We start from the raw sequence: 19,533 nt of genomic DNA, 5'->3' as shown, positions 1-19,533 counted from the left end.
AGGGCAGTCTTCAGTGGCCAAAGTGGCAGCGGGTCCGGCCGCTTCCAGCAGAGCCCAGTTGTTGCAAGCCCTGCCGGGAGGCCCGCCTCTTCTCCCCCAGCCCACTCCGGGTCCAGCTGCCGGGGGGCTCAAGCGCCCAGTTGTGACTAAGCAGCTCCCTGGGTGACGGTTGTCCTGCCTGCCCCTGCCTTTTAGCCAGAGGGCGATGGGGCTAATAGTCAGACTGAACTGTTGGTTGGGGGGGGGGAATGGCCTCGCCCCTCAGGCCAGGCTCTTGAGGGAAGCTGAATGGGTCCCCCGCTGCTTCACGTGCGTCCAGAGAAGCCGGCCGCTTCTGCTGCTGCTGAAAGGCGGGGCGGCAGCCCCAGTAGCCAAGCCAGGCCTCCGCGGCCAGGAGTGGCATCCAGGGCAGGGGGAGGCTTTGCCCCCTCCCCTCCCAGTTTGCCTCTGAACTTGGCAGCCGCCGCTGACTCTGCTGCTTCCCTTTCAAGCTGGTGGCGCTGACGGATGCTCAGCCAATGGGCCAGTCCTGGATTTTGGGGGCTTTGGTCAGAGCATGGGGGGGAGCTGAGGGTGCTGCCTGCCTGCCAAGCCCGGGGGCAAGTCGCCAACTTCCCTGTGCCCACAGCCAGAACCAGATCGGCTTCCCCGCCACTTCCAGGCTGGACTTTGGCCTTGCCCTTCGGAGCAGAGGCAGTGCCTGCCTGTGCCTGCTCCTCTGCTTTGGCAGCTGGCAAAAGCGATCGGTCTCTGGAGCAGAGGCCCCTTGGCCTCGGCCATCTGGAGGAGGATGGGGAGTTGGCCCCTGCCGGGTCATGACCATCTCACAAGGCCTGACCCCGCAAGCTTGAGTGGGTGAGCCAGTGGAGGGTTTGCACCGCAGTGGTGCTCATCTGCTGGGCTTTGCTGGAGGAGGATCTCGGGGAGCGCAGAGGGCTGGGTGGAGGCCCTGCCAAGGGCCCCCTCCATCCTTCCCGGTGGCTCCCAAAGGCCCTTGACCTTCCGGCTCTCCCAGGCAGCCCTTGGGGACAGGAAAGGCGGTTGAGCTGCCCCAGGGCGTGGACCCAGGGAGGGAGGCTGTGCCAGCAGCGATGTTGGTGCTCCCTGCTCCTCGTGCTGTCAGCCCTTTGAGGTAGGCCAGGTCAAGAAATGGGCACGGCAGGGATTCCAGGAATGTTCTTTATGGTCGAACCTTGACAGCCTGCCAGGGTTTCTCTCCCTCATCTTGTGCCAAACAAAATCAAGGCAGGGTTAACTCTTCACCCCTGGTTCTGCTCCAGGACCAGGCCACCCTTCCTGAGCCTCCTTGCTCGATTCACCCGTCCCCCTTCTCCTTCCCCGGGTTCACATTCCGTCACGCCCTTTCAAACCACACCAGGACGGAGCAGCCGAGGGGCCCTGCTCCGCACATAAGCGAGGCAGGCGCAGGGGGTGAGCACATCACGTTGCCGGGTGCCTTCACTTCGGGGAGATGCAGTGCTGGAAGAGAGCTACCAGGGGCTGCTGCTTGGGGGGGGGATCTGTAGCAGACCCGGCCAGAGGTCAGCCCCATCCATGCACAGGCCAGCCAGGGGTTCTGCCCACTTCACCAAGAGCTGCCCAGGGCCCGAGGGGGACTCTCGAGCCAAGCGCACCATGGACTGGTTCTAGTGCTTGCAGACGAACCACGGTGGGCTGTGGTGGGGAAGCTGGGGGGGGGCTACATTGTGGTGCACCCGGGAGGGAGGCAGCAGTGCCCGGCATCCCATCCTTGAGGATCCCTGGCAGAGAATGTTGGGCTCCCACGAAGTAATTTCACATCCCAGGCATTGCCAACAGACACAGACAACCCACCACGAGAGGTTTTCCCACGTTTATTAAAGGAATAGCTTTACTATTTTGTTTTTAAAAAAAGGTCTGTTCCCCCCTCCCCCTTTTCACAATACATACATTCCCCCCTCCAACAGATGGAGATTCCCATGGCCGTGGCGCCCAGGGGCTCTTTGGCAAACGGGTCTCGAGAGCAGGCCGTGCCTGAGCTGCTGCTTGGCTCCAAAGGCAGAACCCCCTTCTGGGGTACAGCAGATGAGATGGGTCAAGAAAAGAAGTGGGGCTTGGGACCCCCGGAGGGCCCCTCCCTCCCCAGCAGAGCTATCTGGAGCCAACTCCGTGGCTGCTTTTTGCAGGAATGGGGCAGGAACACAATCTGCAGTGGCATCGCAAAGACGGGGCAGGTTTCCAACAGCAGGCCCTTTGGGGGAGCAGCGCTCTCCCCACACGCAGGTTGGCACCATGACTGGGCACAAGGGAGGAGGAGGGGTACCAAGGATCTGCGGTAGTTTGGAGCAGGGATGCAGACGGGTCACTGCCCGGCGTGGTGCTCTGCCTGCCCGCCTGCCTGAGCAAGACCCGCTTCCTTTTACAGATGCAACCGATCTCATCCGGCAGCTCGGGAAGGAATCCCCGCATCCAGAAGGATGTGGTCTGAGAAACTTACATGCCATAAGTTTCCTCGCCTTTGAGGTGCCACAAGCCACTACCTGCAACATTGATGTTTTATCCCACCCCCCTTCTCGCTGCATGCTCCTGCCATTCTGCGTGTGGGGGTTTTTTCCCCCAACTTGATTTGCCCCAAACCGCAGCGGTTCCCAGCAGCTGAATGCGGAAAACCGCAGAGGCCACTTTTAGTCCATGCCCGCTGTCATCGCCACTTGCCCCAGAACTAGACAAGCTTCTTGGCACAAAACAGGAAAAAACAGATCAGCATCAAAAAGGAAATTCACGAAGCTGGACTGGCAGCCCAGCCTTTTGGGGGAGGACCAGCCGGTCTTCCAGGCCTCTTTGGGCTCCGCAGTGTCCCGGCAGGGCCCCGAAGGCCGCGGAGTCCCTGGGGCTTCGCCAAACGCCCCGAGGACCGAAAGGGAAGGCGGCCAGGTGAGAGGAAAGGGTGCTGCTTGGTGGCTCGGAGTCAGTCCTTCAGGGCCCCAGGAGGAAGCTGGGCCTCGGCTCCTCTCGCCTGGGGCCCGGGGCCCTGCCCCAGGCTCACCCTCGATGCTTGTCGTATTCGCTCACCATCCGCTTGATGTGGAAAAGTTTCTTCCTCAGGGACTTGCTCTCCATTTTCTTGCTCTGGTAGTCTGGAGTCTGGCACAGGTTCAAAGGGAGAAGCCTTGTGTATCTGGAGCTGGTGCTACCCCCACAGCCTCCCCAAGATCACCCACGGCTATTGGGCTACAACTCCTGTCACCCCAGCCCCGAATTTCTCTTCCCTCCCCCTGCTGCATTTCTATTCAAATTAGACCCCCCCCCCCAACGCATCCCTTCAGAGCCCAGTGGGCCAACCTGCTTCTGACCCCTGGCGTTTCTTGCAAGTCTGAGCCTCCCATGGGTCTCCCCTCACTCTCGATCCAGGCCAGAGTGGCTGGGGCTGATGGGAACTGGGAGTGGGGCTGCTATGCCAGGGTACTCACACGCTTCAGGTCCTTGAGGCGGTTGTACTCCTCCGCCACGCCCTGCCAGAGAAACACCAGAGTTGGGAGGGGAACAGACCGGGGGACACAAAATGGAGCTTCCACGTTCAGCAGCAGTGCAGCCCAGAGCAAGCCAGGAAGATCCGTGGGCAGCTGTGTGCCAGGACCCGTGCCAGGAGCTGTACTGTTGGCAGTGGCCCTCTCCACCCGAGTCCGCAGCGGAGACAGCAGCCCAAGGTGGCGAGAGAGGTCTGGGCCGAGACCTTTGGCTGTCAGGCTGGACTCTAGCACTGACTCGGGGAGAGGGTCTGCCAGGGGGCCCGGAGGAGCGCACTGGGAAAACAAGGGCGAGGCCAGCGGGCCCCAGGCACAGCTCTAGCTTGCCCCTCGCATGCCCCACGCTCGGCTTGCAGCCTGCATGATGGCAGCTGCAGGGCAGCCACGGGGTTACCTGGCGGCGACTGTGCAACAGAACGGCCTTTTCCACAAATGCCCAGGTAAAGATGGGCAGACCTGGCAGGCAATGAGCCGGCCCTGTCTCTCCCAGAGACGTCTTGGGCAGGGGCCCCTCCCAGCGGCTGCTTCCTTTAGCCACGGTAGGGCGGGCCCTGCTCCCCGGGGGCCACAGCTTCCTGTCTTTTGGGGGCCCACCTGGTACTGGAGGGTGTCCTCTGACAAGTGGTCCAGTTGCTTGCTGAGCTGGTTGATCTGGTCGTTGATGCCGTCCATCTCGGCACAAAGCTGCTTGTAGCGCTTGAGGTCAGTGTCAAAATCCTGCTTGTATTTCTGGCGGGCATTGTCGGACATGATCGGCGGGTAGTGGCTGCGGGGAGAAAGCGGGGAGGTTCAGCCCAGAACAAGGTGGCACGAGGCCACCCCCGAGGCCAGCCCGGCCCTACAACTGGCAAGGGTGGCAAGGCGCTGTGGCAAGCAGAGGAAAGCCAAACAGCGGGCAGTTCTTCCTGCTTGCACTTCGGGGGCTCGGAGTTCCACTTTCTGGATGACGAGAGCTCTGGGGGACGGCCAAACCAGAGAGGGCTCGCGGCAGGGCACGATCCGTGAGCCCCATGGCAGAGAACAGCCCCAGCAAGACTGAGAGATGGGGTTCATTCTACGTGGCGATTAAATGGGCTCCCCAAAATTCAGGCCACTTACAGACTGGGACCTGCCCACATTTCCCACCCTCCTTCGGTGCCTTTCCTGCTGCCAACCTCTCTCGCCCAGGACTTCAGCTGTCTCCGCCAGCACCAGCTGCCAAATCCCAGGGCCTCCTGAAATCCCCCCGCCAGCCTGGCCCGTGGCCTGCCTTCCCGGGTCCCCACGCCCCAGCCCACTCCTCTCTACCTGCCTGCCCAAAGGCCTCTTCCCGGCGTCTCTGCCGGCCCCGTGGGGTTTTTGGCCCCCACGGGGCTCCTCCTCCCCCTGCCCCAAAGGGAGAGGTCCCTTAATTCGGGGGTTGAAGGTGGGCCTGTCACCCCCGAGGGCTGGGCTGGCTTGTTGTGACGGTGCGGCTGCTCACCCAGATGACCCACGGGGGAAGTTCTCCCACTGCAGCCCCCGTGATTTCTTGCCCAGGATGTTTAGATGTGATCGGGAAGTCTGTGCTTCGCTTAAGCCATTAAAAGAAAAATCCATCATGGTTTTATGGCTATTGTTGCATCTTTGCAGGACCAGAGAAATTGCTCCCAAGGCATCAGGATGGGACCCCCCGGAGGAAGCTGCTTGTGGAAACCAGATGCTCGGCTGATTTCTCTGAACGTATTATTATAATGCAGCTTATTAATATGATGTGCTTTGCGTTGTTGTAAACTGCGTTTGCAAAGCACTTAGAGAGGAGCCAAACGGCCCTTCGGCTCCGAGCCCCCCCTCCCCGCTTCAATTTCTCTTGCTCCCCCATTCTGGCCCTTCCTCGCAAGGCCCCGGGGGCCACAGTGGCCTCACCTGCCCCACTCGTCCGCGTCCTGCTCGTCGCTGGACTCCACCGCCGTCGTGTAGTCGGTCTCGTACTGGGACTCGTCCAGTTCCGGGTTCCTCCTCCGCCCCCTCCTGCCCCTGCGGGCAGGGGGCTTGCTGGGGCTCCCCCGGGTCTTCTCTTCCCAAGTGCTGGAGCTCAAGGTCCGAGCGCGCTCGTCCGGGGACGGGTGGAAGGGCGAGCTGGGGAGGCCCAGAGCAGACCTGAAGTCAACATCCCGAGAAGCCAGAGCCGCGTTTTATGGAGACGGCCGTTAGTAAGAGACTCCCGCAAGCCCGACTGCGCCAGGCCTCCTCCGCCTTGCGCCCCAGACAGTTGGGGAGGTGCCGGCCCGATCCGCGTCTGCGTGTTAGCTCGCCTCCCCGGACTTAGGGCTTCCTCCTTTGCCTGTCAACGGCTCTTGGTCCTTCTGCCAAGGTCACCTCCACTACTCTCTACAGACCCACCCGCGTCTCAAGGATCGGGGGGCAGCCAGGGGAGGACGAGGCCGACTGACAGAGGAGGACCCCTCCGTCAACAGCGACCAGCCTGCATAGCTCAGCATATAAATATGATAAATAAAATAAATAAAAACGGAGCCCCCTTATCCAGAAGCAGTCTACCCCTCCTTGATATTAGACAACATGAGACGAACAGGCAGAAGGTCTGCCTGTGGCGCTGCCTGTTCACTGCGGATGGGCGCAAGGGCTCTTCCTTGGCTCTCTCCGCCAGGGCAGGGGCAGCAGCCCTTAATGCCCATCTGCCAAGCCGCCTGCCCCCCCAGAATCTAGGGGGAGAAGAGTGGGTCCGATCGAGTTTCAGGGCTGCTCCACGGGCCCAGATCGTTCAGTGGAACTTCCACGTGCAGCTGCACTCTTCCTCTCAGCACTAAAGAGGGCACTGCCAGGAGCGGTGCTGGCGACAGTCATATCCCAGCCCAGTCCTGCCGCCGCCGCCGCCTCGGCTCTGCTGGGAGGGTCCCCCGGGTCCAGAGGTTGGGAAACCCTCCCCCCTCCCTGCTCACCTGTTCTGGACCTCCGCGTGGGAGTAGTCGTTCTCTACAGCTCTGTAGTGGGGGGGGCTGGCGGGAGCGTTGACGGGGCTGGTGGGCTTCTCGGAGTACGCCAAGGTGGCCGTATCGGTGGGGCTGGCTCGGTCATCAACGTTCTTCACCTGCGAAGGGGCAACGGGCACTCCTCAGCTCCCCAGAGGCCCCCAAGCTTGGGGTCCCGAACACGGACCCCTGGCCACAGCCTCTCCCGGCCTCAGGTGGAAACTACACCTCCCAGAATCCCCAGCTAACACGGCTTTTAGCAAACTCAGCCGGGATCTCTGGTGCCCCCAAGCGGAGTTCCCTCCATAGGAGGCACAGGGCTTAGCATGCCCCAAAACATTGTTTCCCATCGCTAGGAGGGCAACCTTTCCTGCCAAATGGGCAGAGCTCAACCCAGAGAAGATGGAGCAGTGGCTGGAAAATGGAAGTGGGGAAGAGGACGGGGACCCGGGACGGAGGCAAGAGCTCACCGCAACGCCCCTCGAGCCACGCTCGCCTGCTGGAATTGGCCACGCGCCGGGCAACTACGCTGCCTTGACGCAAGCCCGGGCTTTCTGCACAGATCTGCTGGGCCTTCCTGGCCCCACCACAGCTCCCCGAGGTTTGGATCTGCTGCCACCCTGGCAAGGCCGGGTCTCCTCCTCCCCACTGTCCCTTGGCTGCTGCCCCTGCTCCAGCTGTCCCCACAGGGCCCTGGGTCCGAGACCCAGCTGGCTTCCACAATGCCTTGTGCTCATCCGGGCGCTTCCACCCTGGCACGAACCCTGGCTGGGTGCCAGCTGGAGCAGCGGCAGCAGCCGGTCTTGGCTACGTGTCGAGGGGCAGTTGCTCGGGCACGCCTTCCGCAGGAGGGAGGGATCTGTTCCCCCGTCCCCCGCCCTTTCCTTCTGGGCTCTTTGGGGAAGAGTCGCCCAGGAGTTTGGATCGTGGCCGGCCACAAGGCAAAAAAAATCAGCAGCCTGGCCGCACCTTTTCTGACTCGCAGATTTCATTAAAAGGCAGCAGCTTTCTTGAGTGGGTACCAGACTCTTGAAGTTTGGGATCGCAGACCAAGAAAGCGTCTTGGGGGGCTTTCTCCCAGGGCGGCACCCTCGACCCAAGGAGATGCCCTCTGCGGTGCAGCCCTCCCCACTGGCCCCGGGGCTGACTCTGTGCCAGAGGGCAAGGCTCGCTATGGTCCAGGGCCTGCTCGGAGCCTTGAGAAGCGGCTCCCCACTTCTCCCGCCCCATCCCAGACAGAGTCCTGCGGAGCCAAGGGCCGTCCTCTTGGGGGCCTGCCATTCCTGCCCTCGAGGGCCCTGGAATCCTCCTCCCTGCAGGCCTGTAAAACCTCCGGGCCTCCGGAAGGAGCAGTGGGAGGTCAAAGTCCTGTGCCTCTCCCCGCAAGAGTTGGGGAGCCAGAGGGGGCTCCCGAAATGGGGGACAAATGTCCACCGGGGCCAGAGCACTTTCGCCTTCGGGGGATGCACAAGCCAAGCCCTTGCGCTTTGGGTCCTGAGGGCCCCTCCGCTGCCAGACCGGCCACCTGATGCTGTGCTTACAGCAGCGGCACCTTTGGGGCGGCCTCAGCGGTTAATCATTGATGCAACCGAAACCAGAGAATGCCATAAACAATGTCTGTGCGAAGAGAGACCTCTCGATTTCACACACACACACACACACACGGCTGTTCAGTGTAGGTGGCAGGCTTGTAAAAATGTTGCTGTTGTTACATAGCAGGAAATAGGAGGGGGAATTTAGGGAAATAATAGTGAAAGAAATGTCAGGGGGGGAAGGAAGAGAGAGTGTCATAAAAAGAGCAGCAGGAAGAAAAATGATCAAAATAAAAAAGGAGGCTGGGCATTTCCTCCTTAGTTCAGTCATACAGACCAGGAACAACAGAGACAGGGTTACCCAGGTGTCTCTTCCTAACCACGATGGTGCCAAAATGACGAAATGGGCACTGCGGTGTCACAAACAAGCTCAACTCTTTTGCACTTCTGTGCAACTTTGCACAGTGGCAGAGTTTGCAATGCACATTTTCCCCTTGTCCCTGCCTAAAGAGGCCTATGGAGGATTCATGGGTCAGAGAGGAAGCCCCCCTTCCCAAAATGATTGCATTGGTTGTGGGGGGGGAGGTATGCCCATAAAGCTGCCCCATTTTTCCCTTCCAAGCCTGGGCCCAGCCCAAACTCCCCGAAGGGGGAAGGCTGGCGGATGGCCAGGCGCTGCCAAAGGAGCCCAGGGTGTGAACTGCAGCTGCCCTCCCCCAGGGCTGGGGGGGGCTTGTGTGCACGAGGAGGCCACAGGTCGCCCCTGCTCCCACTCACCCATTCCTCCACATTGGGACCCTCCTCTGGTGCCGGCGGCCGGTCCCAGTAAATGTTGTGCTTCCCAAACCGCCAGATCTTTTGGCGCGTCTTGTGGGCGAAGAAGCAGATGACGCACAGCAGGATCACCAAGAGGAAGCCGCAGACAATGGCGATAGCCTGGGGGACGAGGAAGCAAAGGGGGAGAGTCAAACCTGTTTGAAATCTCCTGCCCACCCCCCAATTCCCGACAGCAAACTGCAGCCCCCGTCCATCCAAAGGGACTTTTGGCTCACATTCAGTAAGAAAACCTCTCCGGAGCTGGGCCTGCAGAGCAAGGAGGGCCCCTCCCAGCCCCGCAGGCACCCAGGGCAGGCCACAAGGATGCTGAGCGTGTCAGCCAGGGACCAATCAAGCATTTCACACCATCGTGGCTCATGTGAGGCCACCGGCCTTTCTTGGCCTCCTTGTGGACCATCCCATATCTGTGCCATTCGCCCCAAAGTCCTCAAGATGCCAACATTTAACCTTGTGACAAATGAGAAGACCCATTTTCTGGGTTGGCACAAGTCCCTGGGAACAATCCACCAAAAAGGCTTGAAATTCTCCAAGCTGCGCCTGCTGCGCAAACATGGGACCTTTGGTGACGTGGGTCAGTGCATCCCTGAGGCTTGTCAAAATGGGCCAGCTGGGAATGAAAAGGTAGAAATGGGGAACCTGCGTGACCCCACCCTGAGGGCAAAGCTTCCTTGTCTACACCTGAACCGAAGGACGCTCCCCCCCTGCCTGGAGGGCTCACAAACCAACCAGCCAGCCATGCCCAGATACAGCTCAGCCCCCCAAATCCTCCCCAAACCTTCTTCCCTCCCAGGCCTGAAGCACCATGCCCCAAAGGCTGCTGGCCACTGGCGAGTCTGGCCTGGGCCCTGGGGCTGCCCCATTTTGCACCAGCTGCAGCTTCCGGCCCTCCTCAAGATGTGGCTGCCCGCAGCTGCTCTGTCCAGCTGGGGAGTGGCCATGGCAGCTGGTGCGCTGGAGCGTGTGGTGCCAATGCCCCTTTTCCACCCCCCTCCCTAGGGCCGAGGAGGACGCCCAGGCTGCCCGCTCCTGAACGAAGAGCTGCCAGGTCAGAAGCAGAGGCAGGAGGCCGCCCATCCAGAGTCCCCACAACAGCTGGACTACGAGCACACAAAGGCTGACCCCCCCCCCCGGGATGAAATGGACTGGATTTCCTCGGGGTAAATATTTGGAATCATTTCTAGATTTGCACATACGTATGTAAATTAGCCTCTACAAATCGTATGCACCCCTTCGTGCCCTCTTTTCACATCCTAAGCTTACGAGAACAGCTTGGTCTCCATGATTTACACCCTGGAGAGTATTTTTTACTTCTTAGTAATTGTACATAACACCCTGAAAGGGGCCAGGTTATTACGGGGGTTGTAGCGATCTGACAATTGTATTTGCATTTTTCCATCTGTAGTTTGGCTGTAGTTGCAGAAGAACAGTCTCAAATGCCAAACACTATTCCTTAATTGGGTGTGTTGTTTTGCTTTTCCTCCTAAAAATCATGAAATGCTGTTGCAGCAGGAATCCCCCAACTATCTGAGCATGTTGTGAGCACTCTCACAAAATGGCTGCCACAAAGGGTTTGCAAAGTCTGAAATGTAGACGGAGCCAAGCCAGAAAAGAAACAGGATGCATCGCCCCCCCCCCCGATGCTCTCAGCCACTCCAGCTTTCCTTTCTCGGGGGAGGGGGGAAGCAGAGGGAAAGCACTGGGCAGCTGCTGCCCGCCATTTTTATTTCTTAAGGATGTTGATGAGACTGGCATTGGGGGCGGGGGTTGGTGAAGAAATAAAGTTGTGAAAACCGCCCACATCAGGCGGTCCCTGGAATCTTCTCTTCCCTGTTTAGAAGGTATTTGGGGGTTCTCTGGAAGAGCTGCCAGCAGGAAAGGAGCAGGGCTGGAGGATCACAGGGTGGGGCCAATGGGGAGGGGCCATATGGGAGGGGTATGGCTACAGAAGGAAGTACAAGTAGACTTCACTTCACAACTGCCCTGTTTAGTGACTGTTTAAAGTTATGACAATGCTGGAAAACTAACTTTACAGCTGGTCCTCACACTTATGACCGTCACAGCAGCCCACGGTCATGTGATTGCCATTTGTGTGCTTCCCAGTCAGCTTGCAACAAGTGGAGTCAATGGAGAAGCCAGCAGTAAATTCCAAGTCACGATCACATGATGTCTTGCTTAGTGACTGCAGCGATTAGTGACAGAGTTGCCAGTGCCAATTATAGTCCCTAAGTGAAGACTACCCGTAACACTCCTGAAGTGGGCTCACTGACAATACGTTGTGCAAAGACTATGTTCCCCCTTGTGTCTCCCACCAGCGGCCGGACTGTCATCTGTCTGAAGGGCTTCAGCAACTCCTGCAGCTAAGGGGGGGTGGACTAGACAACCTCTGATGCCCCTCCCTGTCCCAGCTCTACGATCCTGCGAAGGGTCTTCAGGCAGCAGCAGCCCTCCAATTATGTACATCCACCAAGGTGACTCACGAGCCCAGCAGCCCCATCCCCAGGCCAGTAACACAGCTGGGCTTGATGGTGGACTTATCTTGTTTGCTCAACTAGCAGTTTCGAGGGTGCCACCGCCCGACCCAGCCGATAACGTTCCCGGGTTGTTTTCTGCCAAACCCGAAACCGATTCCCCAGATAAGCCCTTTCGCTCTTGAACAAAGCGTTCCTCATATTTGCTTTCACCCGTGTGACAGTTTCTGATGCTGGCATTTCAGGGAAAGCGAGTGATAAAGAGAGAAGTGGTGAAAAGCCGTGGCAGGCAGCTGGGATGTCCTGACGTCCCCCCTTGGTGCCCATCCCTACCAAAGGGTTTGGAAACCCGAGCCTCACATGGAGCTGGACAGCCCTGCCTGAGGTTCAAGGGGGCCCTGTCCCTGGCAGGACTGTCCGGTTGCTGGGTCGGCTCAGCCAGACATAGCTGGTGCAACTCCGGAAGCCGGGCGGGAGGGCCAGGGGGCAGACCCTGCCCACGGCTGGGGCCCAGCGGAGCGGAGAGGGCTTCCCTGAGTCTCTCTCCAGCCTGGCCACGGCTGCTTCCCTGCCCACCAGCCGTGGCCCAGCTGGGCGCAGGACCACAACAAGGACCAGGGAGGCCACCCCATCTTGCCCCGTGTGGGGCTGCCCCACCCCAAGGCAAGGCCCCCACACTCACCTCCTGTGGGTCCACAATGCAGTAATGGTAGAGGTACTGGTTGAAGTAGGCTCCCGAGGTGTACACCTGGTTGCACATGGCGAGCATGGGGTTGGTGTTGTAGTAGGTGCCCGACATCTGGGCCTGAGGATTGACCCCCATGATGTAGACAATGGAGGCGATCAACATGAGGAAGGCCAAGATGGCGCAGACGATGATGGCCACCAAGTAGAACCTCCTGGATCGGGCCCCCCGGGACTTGGTGAGGCTGGTGATGGCCAGGGCCAGCAGGGCGATGAGGCACAGCACCGACATGGCAATCATGAAGCCGTTGGCCGAGCGGGGGTTGGTCATGCCTCCGTAGTAGCCGCCCATGCCATAGCCGCCGTAGTAGCCGCCCAGGCCGCCGCCGTAGTAGCCGCCCAGGCCGCTGCCGTAGCCCCCCCCATAGTAGCCCCCCATGGAGTTGCCGTAGAGCCCCCCATAGCCATAGTCCCAGACAAGGGTGGACGCCACGCAGGCGAAGATGGCCACACAGAGCAGGATGCCCACGCCCTCCAGGATCCTCACCACGCTGGGGGGAGAGGTCCACTTGTAGAAATGCTGGGGCTCATCCTCTATGTAGTAGGAGCCCGGGGGCGGTGAGTGGACGGCATACCCGTAGTCCTCCCCAGGGGGGCCATAGCCGGTCAGGGGGCTGTCGTATTGCTTCTTCGGGCTGTACATCCTTCGCACGGGACCTGGGGTGGGAGCGGCAGAGAAGCCCCAAACGCTGCAGCCAGAGGGGGGCCAACGGAGCCCCGTCTAGGTCCTCGGGAGTGGCCGAGAGGCTGCTGGGACACGTCTGGCCAACGCTGCCAAAGAGAGTCGAAAGAGAATGCGGACCTCCCTTCCCGCTGCCGTTGAAGAGCCGGGTCGCCTTGGGCGGATTCTAGCCCCGTCCCCGGTGTTGATCGAATGAAAGTGGCCGTCTCCCTGCCATCAGTCACAAGGGGGGGGAGAGAAATTCAACATCACTCTCTCCCCCAAGGTCTTAGGGGGAGCCAAGGGTTGGGAAACCACCTGCGCCATAGCAGGAGGGAGGAAGAGTTTGGGCACCGGAAACACAAATGTGCCCGTGCCAGTCACGGTGTGCTGGGACCATTAAAAACTCTATTTGCCTTCCTACGTTGTTGGCATCTTACGGCCGTGAAAAAGAGGAGGAATTGGCAGGGAGACACCCGTCCCTTGGGACTGTGGGGGCTGTTCCTTCCCAGCGTCCCAGAGAAGAGGGGAAGGGAACGCGGGGGAGATGGAGGGGCCCATCCCATTACGCTGCCAGATAAGGCAGGCCAAGTCTCCTTTGAGTTGACCTTGGCTCTGGTGACTTCACCGACTTGTGCTTGGCAACAGGGCGTGTTCCCGGCCTCCCCTCAGCGTGTTTGACTTCCCAGTCGAGCGTAAAGCCCCAGGGTGGCGGCTTGTCTCCCCGCCATGCTCTTGGAGTGCTTCAGATGTGAGCAGGTGAAAAGGAAGAGATTCCCAAATATTTAGCCCAGCGAAGCAGTGGCTGAAGTATCACAAAGCCCATCAGAGGACTAGAAGCATAAAGGCGAAAAGGTCCCACTTCCAGCTCGCGGTTCGAGATGTTTTTCAACAGCCGAAAGAATTCAGCAGGGAAAGAATGAACTAAACGGTGGAAAGGGTGTGCCTAGAGAGTTCTTGGGGCTCCACATAAGTGTGGGGGACTGAGCACTGCAGAGCCTATCTCAGGCTCTGGGGTCTTCAGCCTCTGCATTCCTAAACCAGATGAAGGGGATCATTTATTAAATTTGCAGATGGCACAAAACCAGGAAGGGTTGCAAATCCTTTAGATCAGTGTTTCTCAACCTTGACAACTTTAAGATGTGTGGACTTCAACTCCCAGAATTCCCCAGCCAGCATGGCTGGCTGGGGAATTCTGGGAGTTGAAGTCCACACATCTTAAAGTTCCAAGGTTGAGAAACACTGCTTTAGATGAAAGAGAGAAGACTCAAAAAGATCTAGACAGACTTAAACAGTGGGCTGAACCACCTGGGATGGGGACGTAGCAGAGAGACATGCCACGTTCTGCATCTGGATAGAAAAAATGAACAGCAGAAGTCTAAGGTCAGAGCACCCTGGCTAGGCAACAGCGCCCATCAAAGGGCTCTGAGAGTCCTGGTCGACCCAAGTCAGCCCATGAGCCAGCAGTGAGGGCAGCTGCTATTTTGGGGTCCCATAAGAGCCTCCAGCCATCTAAGCGACTGTCCTGGGGAGGAGGGGGTGAACTTGTTCCCTGCCGCCCGAAAGGGCAAGACGAAATCCAGCGGGTTGAAACTCCAGTGGGAACAGATTCCGGTTAGGAACTAGGAGGAACTTCTAGCAAGAGCTCCCAACCAGTGGAATAGGGTGCTCGTGAAACGGCCACGACCAATGGGAAGCCATTGGTCTGAAACACTTAAGCAGATCCTGCGCCGGCAGGGGCCCAGATTAGATGACCTCTGAGATCACCTCCAACTTTACAATTCTATGATTCGAAGAGGAGTTGCCATCGGGAGATCTTTGCTGCATATCCTGAACTGGGCAGGGGGTTAGTTGGATGACCTTCTGGGAAGAAATGGCTGAGGAAAAGCGTCTTTCATCAAGAAGGAAAAGATAAATAATGTAAGGAGGATGAAATAGGACTGTGAATTTACCTTTCCTGAGTTCAGGTAAAAACGCTATTTCTGCTTCCAGGCCACCAGCTACTGGGCAATATAACTTGCATGTGCAGACATACACAAATACGTAAGTTAAGTTAGGACACATCCACCTTTCCTTGAGGCAGATGTTAGTCCATTCCTAAAACAAGTCAAACTAAGTTTCAGAATCACCTGGAAAAATCTGTCCAGACAGCCTGCCTCTGTAACTTTCTGAAAGCCAAGAGAAGATTGCTCGCCTGTGCTCTGGATCCCTTCTTACTTTGCTTTTCCTCCGTGCCCCAAAGCCTTTTCCCACTGCACCAGATCAAGAAGGCCTGAGGCTGATCTGTGGCAGGCAACGGGGCGCACAGGATCTGCTCCTCCGCCTGCCTGCAGCGGACACAGGCTGGGTGCCAAGGGGCCGCAGAACGGAATCCAGAGGCCAGAGAGGCCTCCTGCGAGAACCGCCTGGACCTCCCACCCTGGCCAGATGTGGCTGGGAATGCCAAGCACGGCCACCGAGCCCCGGGCCCCTCGGCTCCTGCATTCCAGCCCTGGCACCGGGGAGAGACTGTCTTGGACAACGCAGCTTCTACGCCCTCATGACTGCTCGCAAGCGGTAGAAGGCTGCTTAACCACCAGGATCAGCCTTTTTTCTAATCCTCTTTCAAGTGGAACGAGAAGGGGATCTGTTTGGCTGGCACTGAATCCGGCCAAGCTGGATCTCTCCAACCAAGGCCAGTGCTCCTACCCGCAAGGCAGAGCCCCAGAGCTTCCTCCTGGTGGCTGCCCAGATGCCGACGGCTTCTCTTGCTTTGGGGAACGCAAGACTTGAAGAGCAGCTGCCGCTTGGGGAGGGTGTGATTCAGCCCAGCGGGGTGGGCAAGAAGGGGGAGGGGCGCGGACTGCTGCTCTCAGCCACGCTGCTGCCCCGATTTGAAGAGGGGCAGAAGTTCACCCTGCACGGTGCCACCCCCCCAGGCCAGTCCATGAGACTAAGCTGGACGGCGCATTCCTCTCCCCAAATCCCAGGGGCCAGGAAGCAGCCCCACACCTCCCTTCTTAAAGAGGCAGTGCTGGCTGCTCCCGCCCAGGGCAGTGGGGCTGCATACCCCGCGCACCGTCCACGTCCCCTGGCCTTGCAACCAGGCGGTTCCCGGGGGATCAAGCTGCTCAGCGCCAGAACGCCTGCCAGCCAAATCCCCCCAGGCTGCTTTGCAGCTCTGTGCGCGGGTTTCAAGGCTGTTCCTGGAAAACACAAAGCGAGAGACAGAGGTCTGACTGTGGTCTTGCCGTTCGCTTGATAAACAAGTAATTCCGAGCCTTTTTCAACACAGCAGCCACCCAGGAGCACCTCAATGCCTCCCTCCCTGCAGCCAACCTGTCCGTGGGATGGGGCTTCCTCTGCTTCCCTCCCCCCCCCCATAACCAAAGTGCTTCCACCAGCCTCTGCTGGTTCTCTCTCTGTGGGCTGAATTTTAACACAAGCCACAAGCCGCAGGGGCCTTTTGCTGCAAGCCAAGTGGGGCCTTCCAGGAGGACAGACTGGTCCCACTGAGCTCTGAAGGGAAAGGCCTGACTTGCCCCCCCCCGGAACACCTCTGCAGGGCTTTGCTAATTCCAACCAATAGTCACCAAGCCCTGCTGGCTTGCAGCCCCCTGCTCCTTTGGCTATGCCCCCCACAGCCCACCTGAGATTTCTGCTGGGGCCTCTAGCTGAGTCCCCAAGTCTCTTCTTCCTGCCAGGCCCTCCAGGAACCCAATCCCGGGCAGTTTCTGAAGGGTCAAGCACTTACGTAAGCTGTGTGGGCCTGTGCCTCAAGGCCAAGGAGGGAGCAGTTGCTTCCATGTAACCCCCATTGGCAGATTCTCCCCCAGGGCCTCCGGGTGACTAAAGGAAGCACCGCGGTTACACCTGCAGGTCTGTGAGGAGCCTCCGAGTAAATACAAGCAGGGTTGCTCTTTGGTCCCTAATTCTGGACCCCTTTGCTTCTGACTGGGGAGTGAGTCCAGTTTATTCTTTTTTGCACGCCCATAAAAGCAGTATTGACCTAGAGGTGGCTACCGGGGAAACAGGCCCCAATCCAGGGGGCCTGGAGGAAAGGCCGCCCCAACTCTGCGGGGTCCGCATCACAGCACCAAGAGCCTGGGCAGCACTGCAGGGCTGGAGGTGAACAGAGGCCTTGCGTGAAAAAAGGGTTCCTTCGAAGCGATGGGTGAGCAGAAGCCAGAGCTGGGGGCAAAACCCTATCCAGGCCTACAAAAACAATCTTTCAGGATGAGGAAAAACAAATCTATGTTTTCTTCTCCCTATCTCAGCTATGAAACGGAATGTTGCTGTCACCTATCACGAGGGAGGGAAGATTTATGATTTGATTTGTTTTACAACCGTATTTACAGTTTTAACTTGCATCCTGCCCAGAGTCTTTGGGGCGGGCACACCATAAAAGCTGTAAAGTAAATAACAAGCTCCCCCAGGCCACCAAAGGAGCCGCTCCCGGGGAAAATCAGGCCGGGGGGGGGCAGTGACCCTGCCAGGCAGCCAGAGAATGGGGGCGGCACTTCTTCCCCCACCCGCAATCGCTAGGGGGGTGAGGCCAGCCCTGGGAATGAGAGAAGCTGCGGTTCCCTCCCTCCTTTGCTGAGCCTCCGGGGCAGGGACCGAGAGCCCAGCGGGCCCCGCTCGCCCTGCTCCAGCCGCCCGCTCGTTCGCTCGTTCGCCCGCCGGCCGGTAGGCCGGCCGAATTCCTGAGCGCCACGCGCAGCGGGCGCGCGCGGCTGTCCGGGCGTCTCCGACAGACCTCCCGCGGCCGCGGCGTCAGCGCGGGCTGAGCCGGGGCGTTGCTCTCCCCGAGCGCGGCCGGTCGGAATTCGGTGGCAGCGAATGAAAGGATCTGGGGCGGGAAGGAAACGCGCAGCCTTGAAAGAGAAGCCGGGCCGACTCGCCGGGGGGGGCTTCCTCCCCGCCCCGTCCACTCTCCCCGCTGCGGCCACGCCGGGCCTTTCCTTCTCGGCTCCGGAAGCGAGGGGAGGGGAGGGGAGGGGAGGCCAGGGAGCGGCCCAGCAGCTGAGGCCCATCATCCCCAGCCGCCTGGAAGAGATGGGGAGGGGAGTCCAACGCCCTGGGCTGAAGAAGCCCGTCTAGCTTCGCCCAGCGCCCCTCGCGTTTTACCGGCCTTTGCCCTCCCCGCTGCCCGCCCTTTCTCCACGCCCAGGAACGGAGGCGGCGGCTGGTTCCAATGAACCGGAAAGCTGCGAGATCAGGTCGAGCGCCGCTCCCTCCCGGCGAGGGGTTGGCCCGGCCCGGCCCGGCCCGGCCCGGCCCGGCCGGGAAGGAAGGAAGGAAGCGACGGCCCGGGCGCGGAGCCTCCAGCTCTCGGGCGCGACGAGGCGACTGCCAGCCGGTCCCGGGAGGGAAGGGCGCGCGCGGCTCAAACCCGGCCCGGCTCGCCCCGGCGCTGCCTCCCCGGCGCCCCCACCCGCCCCCAGGCGCAGGCAAGCGGGGCAGAGCGGGGCCTCGCCGGCCACTTGCCCGGACGAGGTCGCTTGGGGGCGGGACGGAGGGAGACCCGGCGCGGCTCTTCCCCACCGACGGGGGCAGCGGCGCTCCGGTCCCCGCGGGCTCGCCTGGCGCCCCTCCGGCTTGCAGGTCCGCGGGCAGCGCCCCTCCTCCGGGACCCCCCTCCCGGCCGCGAGGATCCCTGCAAGCCCCGTCCTCACCCCGCTGCCGGCACCCGTCTTCCGCGCCTGGACGAGCCCCGCGAGGCTCCGGGCAGGGCGGGGGCGGGGGCGGGCGGGCGAGCGGCCCGGCCCGGCCCGGCCCGGCCCGGCCCGGCCCCGCAGCGCCCCGCTTCCAGCGGCTCCTCCCGCTGAAGGGAGGCCGAGCCGCCGCCCGCGGCAGCAGCTGCTTGGCCCACCGGCGCTCGTCCCCGCCCGCCGCGGCGCACCTGTCACCGATCCCGGCCTCACCTTGCTGCGCCCGCGGCCTGGCCCGGGCAGTTCCCGCAGGACTGGCGGCCTCTGGAGGCCTCGGCGCCGCCGGCGGACTGAGCCAGAAGGGGCGGCTCCGCGGCCCTCCCCCTTCCAGGAGGCACGGCGCGCTCCCGCCCCCGCCCCCCGCTGGTTCCACCTGGCTGGCTCGCCTCCCCTCCCCTCCTCCCCTCCCCTCCCCGCGAGCGCGCCCGGCCTTTCCGGCGCTGCGGGGCGGGATTGCGCGGGCACCTGCTTGCCCGCCCCCGGGGTGGCCCTCGCCGGCGCTGGGTCCCCGCCTCTCGCTCCGTCCGCTTCGCACCCAAAGCCCAGCACCCGCGGCGGGGTCCAGGAGCTGCCTGAAGCGGAGGGGCGGCGGCGAAGCCTCTCTCGCGTGCCCCCCTCGGGACCTCCCCCCGAGAAAGGCCGGCAGGGCTCCCAAGCTTCGGAACTCGGCGGCCCTGAGCGGCGGCGGCCGTGCGCCAGCTCCCCGCCAAAGCCGGGCTGGCCGGCTGGGGGTGATGGGAACTGTAGTCCAAGACCCCGGGCTGGGAGCGGCTGCCTTAAAGCCCGTGTGTGCAGCATCGGGCCACGCGCGATCGGCTGGGCTGAACTTGGCTAGGTTTACAACATTTGGTTGCGTTTCTGACGACTCGCTCTGGTGAACTCCGCCGGTCGGGCTGTGCGTGTTTCGGCAGCCTGAACTACATCTGGAGGGGACGCGGAGTAAGCGTGGAGCCCGTGGTGCTCTCTGAGCTGGGGGTTGGCTTGCCGGAGTTTCGTGGGTAACAGGTAACTAGGTCCGATAGCTAGGTAACGAAGGTACTAGCCCGGTCATGAAACGCCCGCTAGCAAACCACCCAGCTCAGAGAGCACCGAGGGCTCCGCAGCTGAACCCTGCGCTGCAGAGATTCTCTTCTGCCGAGTTAAG

General features: G+C 60.7%; 1 protein-coding gene across 3 annotated transcripts; it reads right to left on the bottom strand.

Annotated features, from left to right (window-relative positions):
* Positions 1 to 1,839: 1,839 nt before the first annotated feature.
* Positions 1,840 to 18,740, bottom strand: LOC103056104 (occludin-like). 3 transcript variants are annotated; one of them, XM_088147366.1, is made up of 8 exons: positions 18,603 to 18,740; positions 11,974 to 12,927; positions 8,764 to 8,922; positions 6,425 to 6,573; positions 5,391 to 5,624; positions 4,101 to 4,272; positions 3,450 to 3,491; positions 1,840 to 3,123 (listed from the first exon to the last, which is right to left on the bottom strand). In XM_088147366.1, exons 2-8 carry the CDS (start codon positions 12,676 to 12,678, stop codon positions 3,022 to 3,024), a joined length of 1,563 nt encoding a protein of 520 aa, XP_088003492.1. In that variant the 5' UTR covers positions 12,679 to 12,927; positions 18,603 to 18,740; the 3' UTR covers positions 1,840 to 3,021. The 3 variants fall into 3 exon arrangements, with proteins under 3 accessions (XP_088003492.1, XP_088003493.1, XP_015745831.2); XM_088147367.1 differs by having other exon boundaries at positions 5,391 to 5,603; XM_015890345.3 differs by lacking the exon at positions 18,603 to 18,740 and having other exon boundaries at positions 11,974 to 13,839.
* Between the last annotated feature and the right edge of the window lie 793 nt (positions 18,741 to 19,533).

Source organism: Python bivittatus, unplaced genomic scaffold, assembly GCF_059951505.1.
Source record: "Python bivittatus isolate LINGU-HERP-01145 unplaced genomic scaffold, Pbiv_v1 ctg000500_np1212, whole genome shotgun sequence".
Lineage (NCBI taxonomy): Eukaryota > Metazoa > Chordata > Lepidosauria > Squamata > Pythonidae > Python > Python bivittatus.
This window is presented reverse-complemented; position numbering and strand designations above follow the sequence as displayed.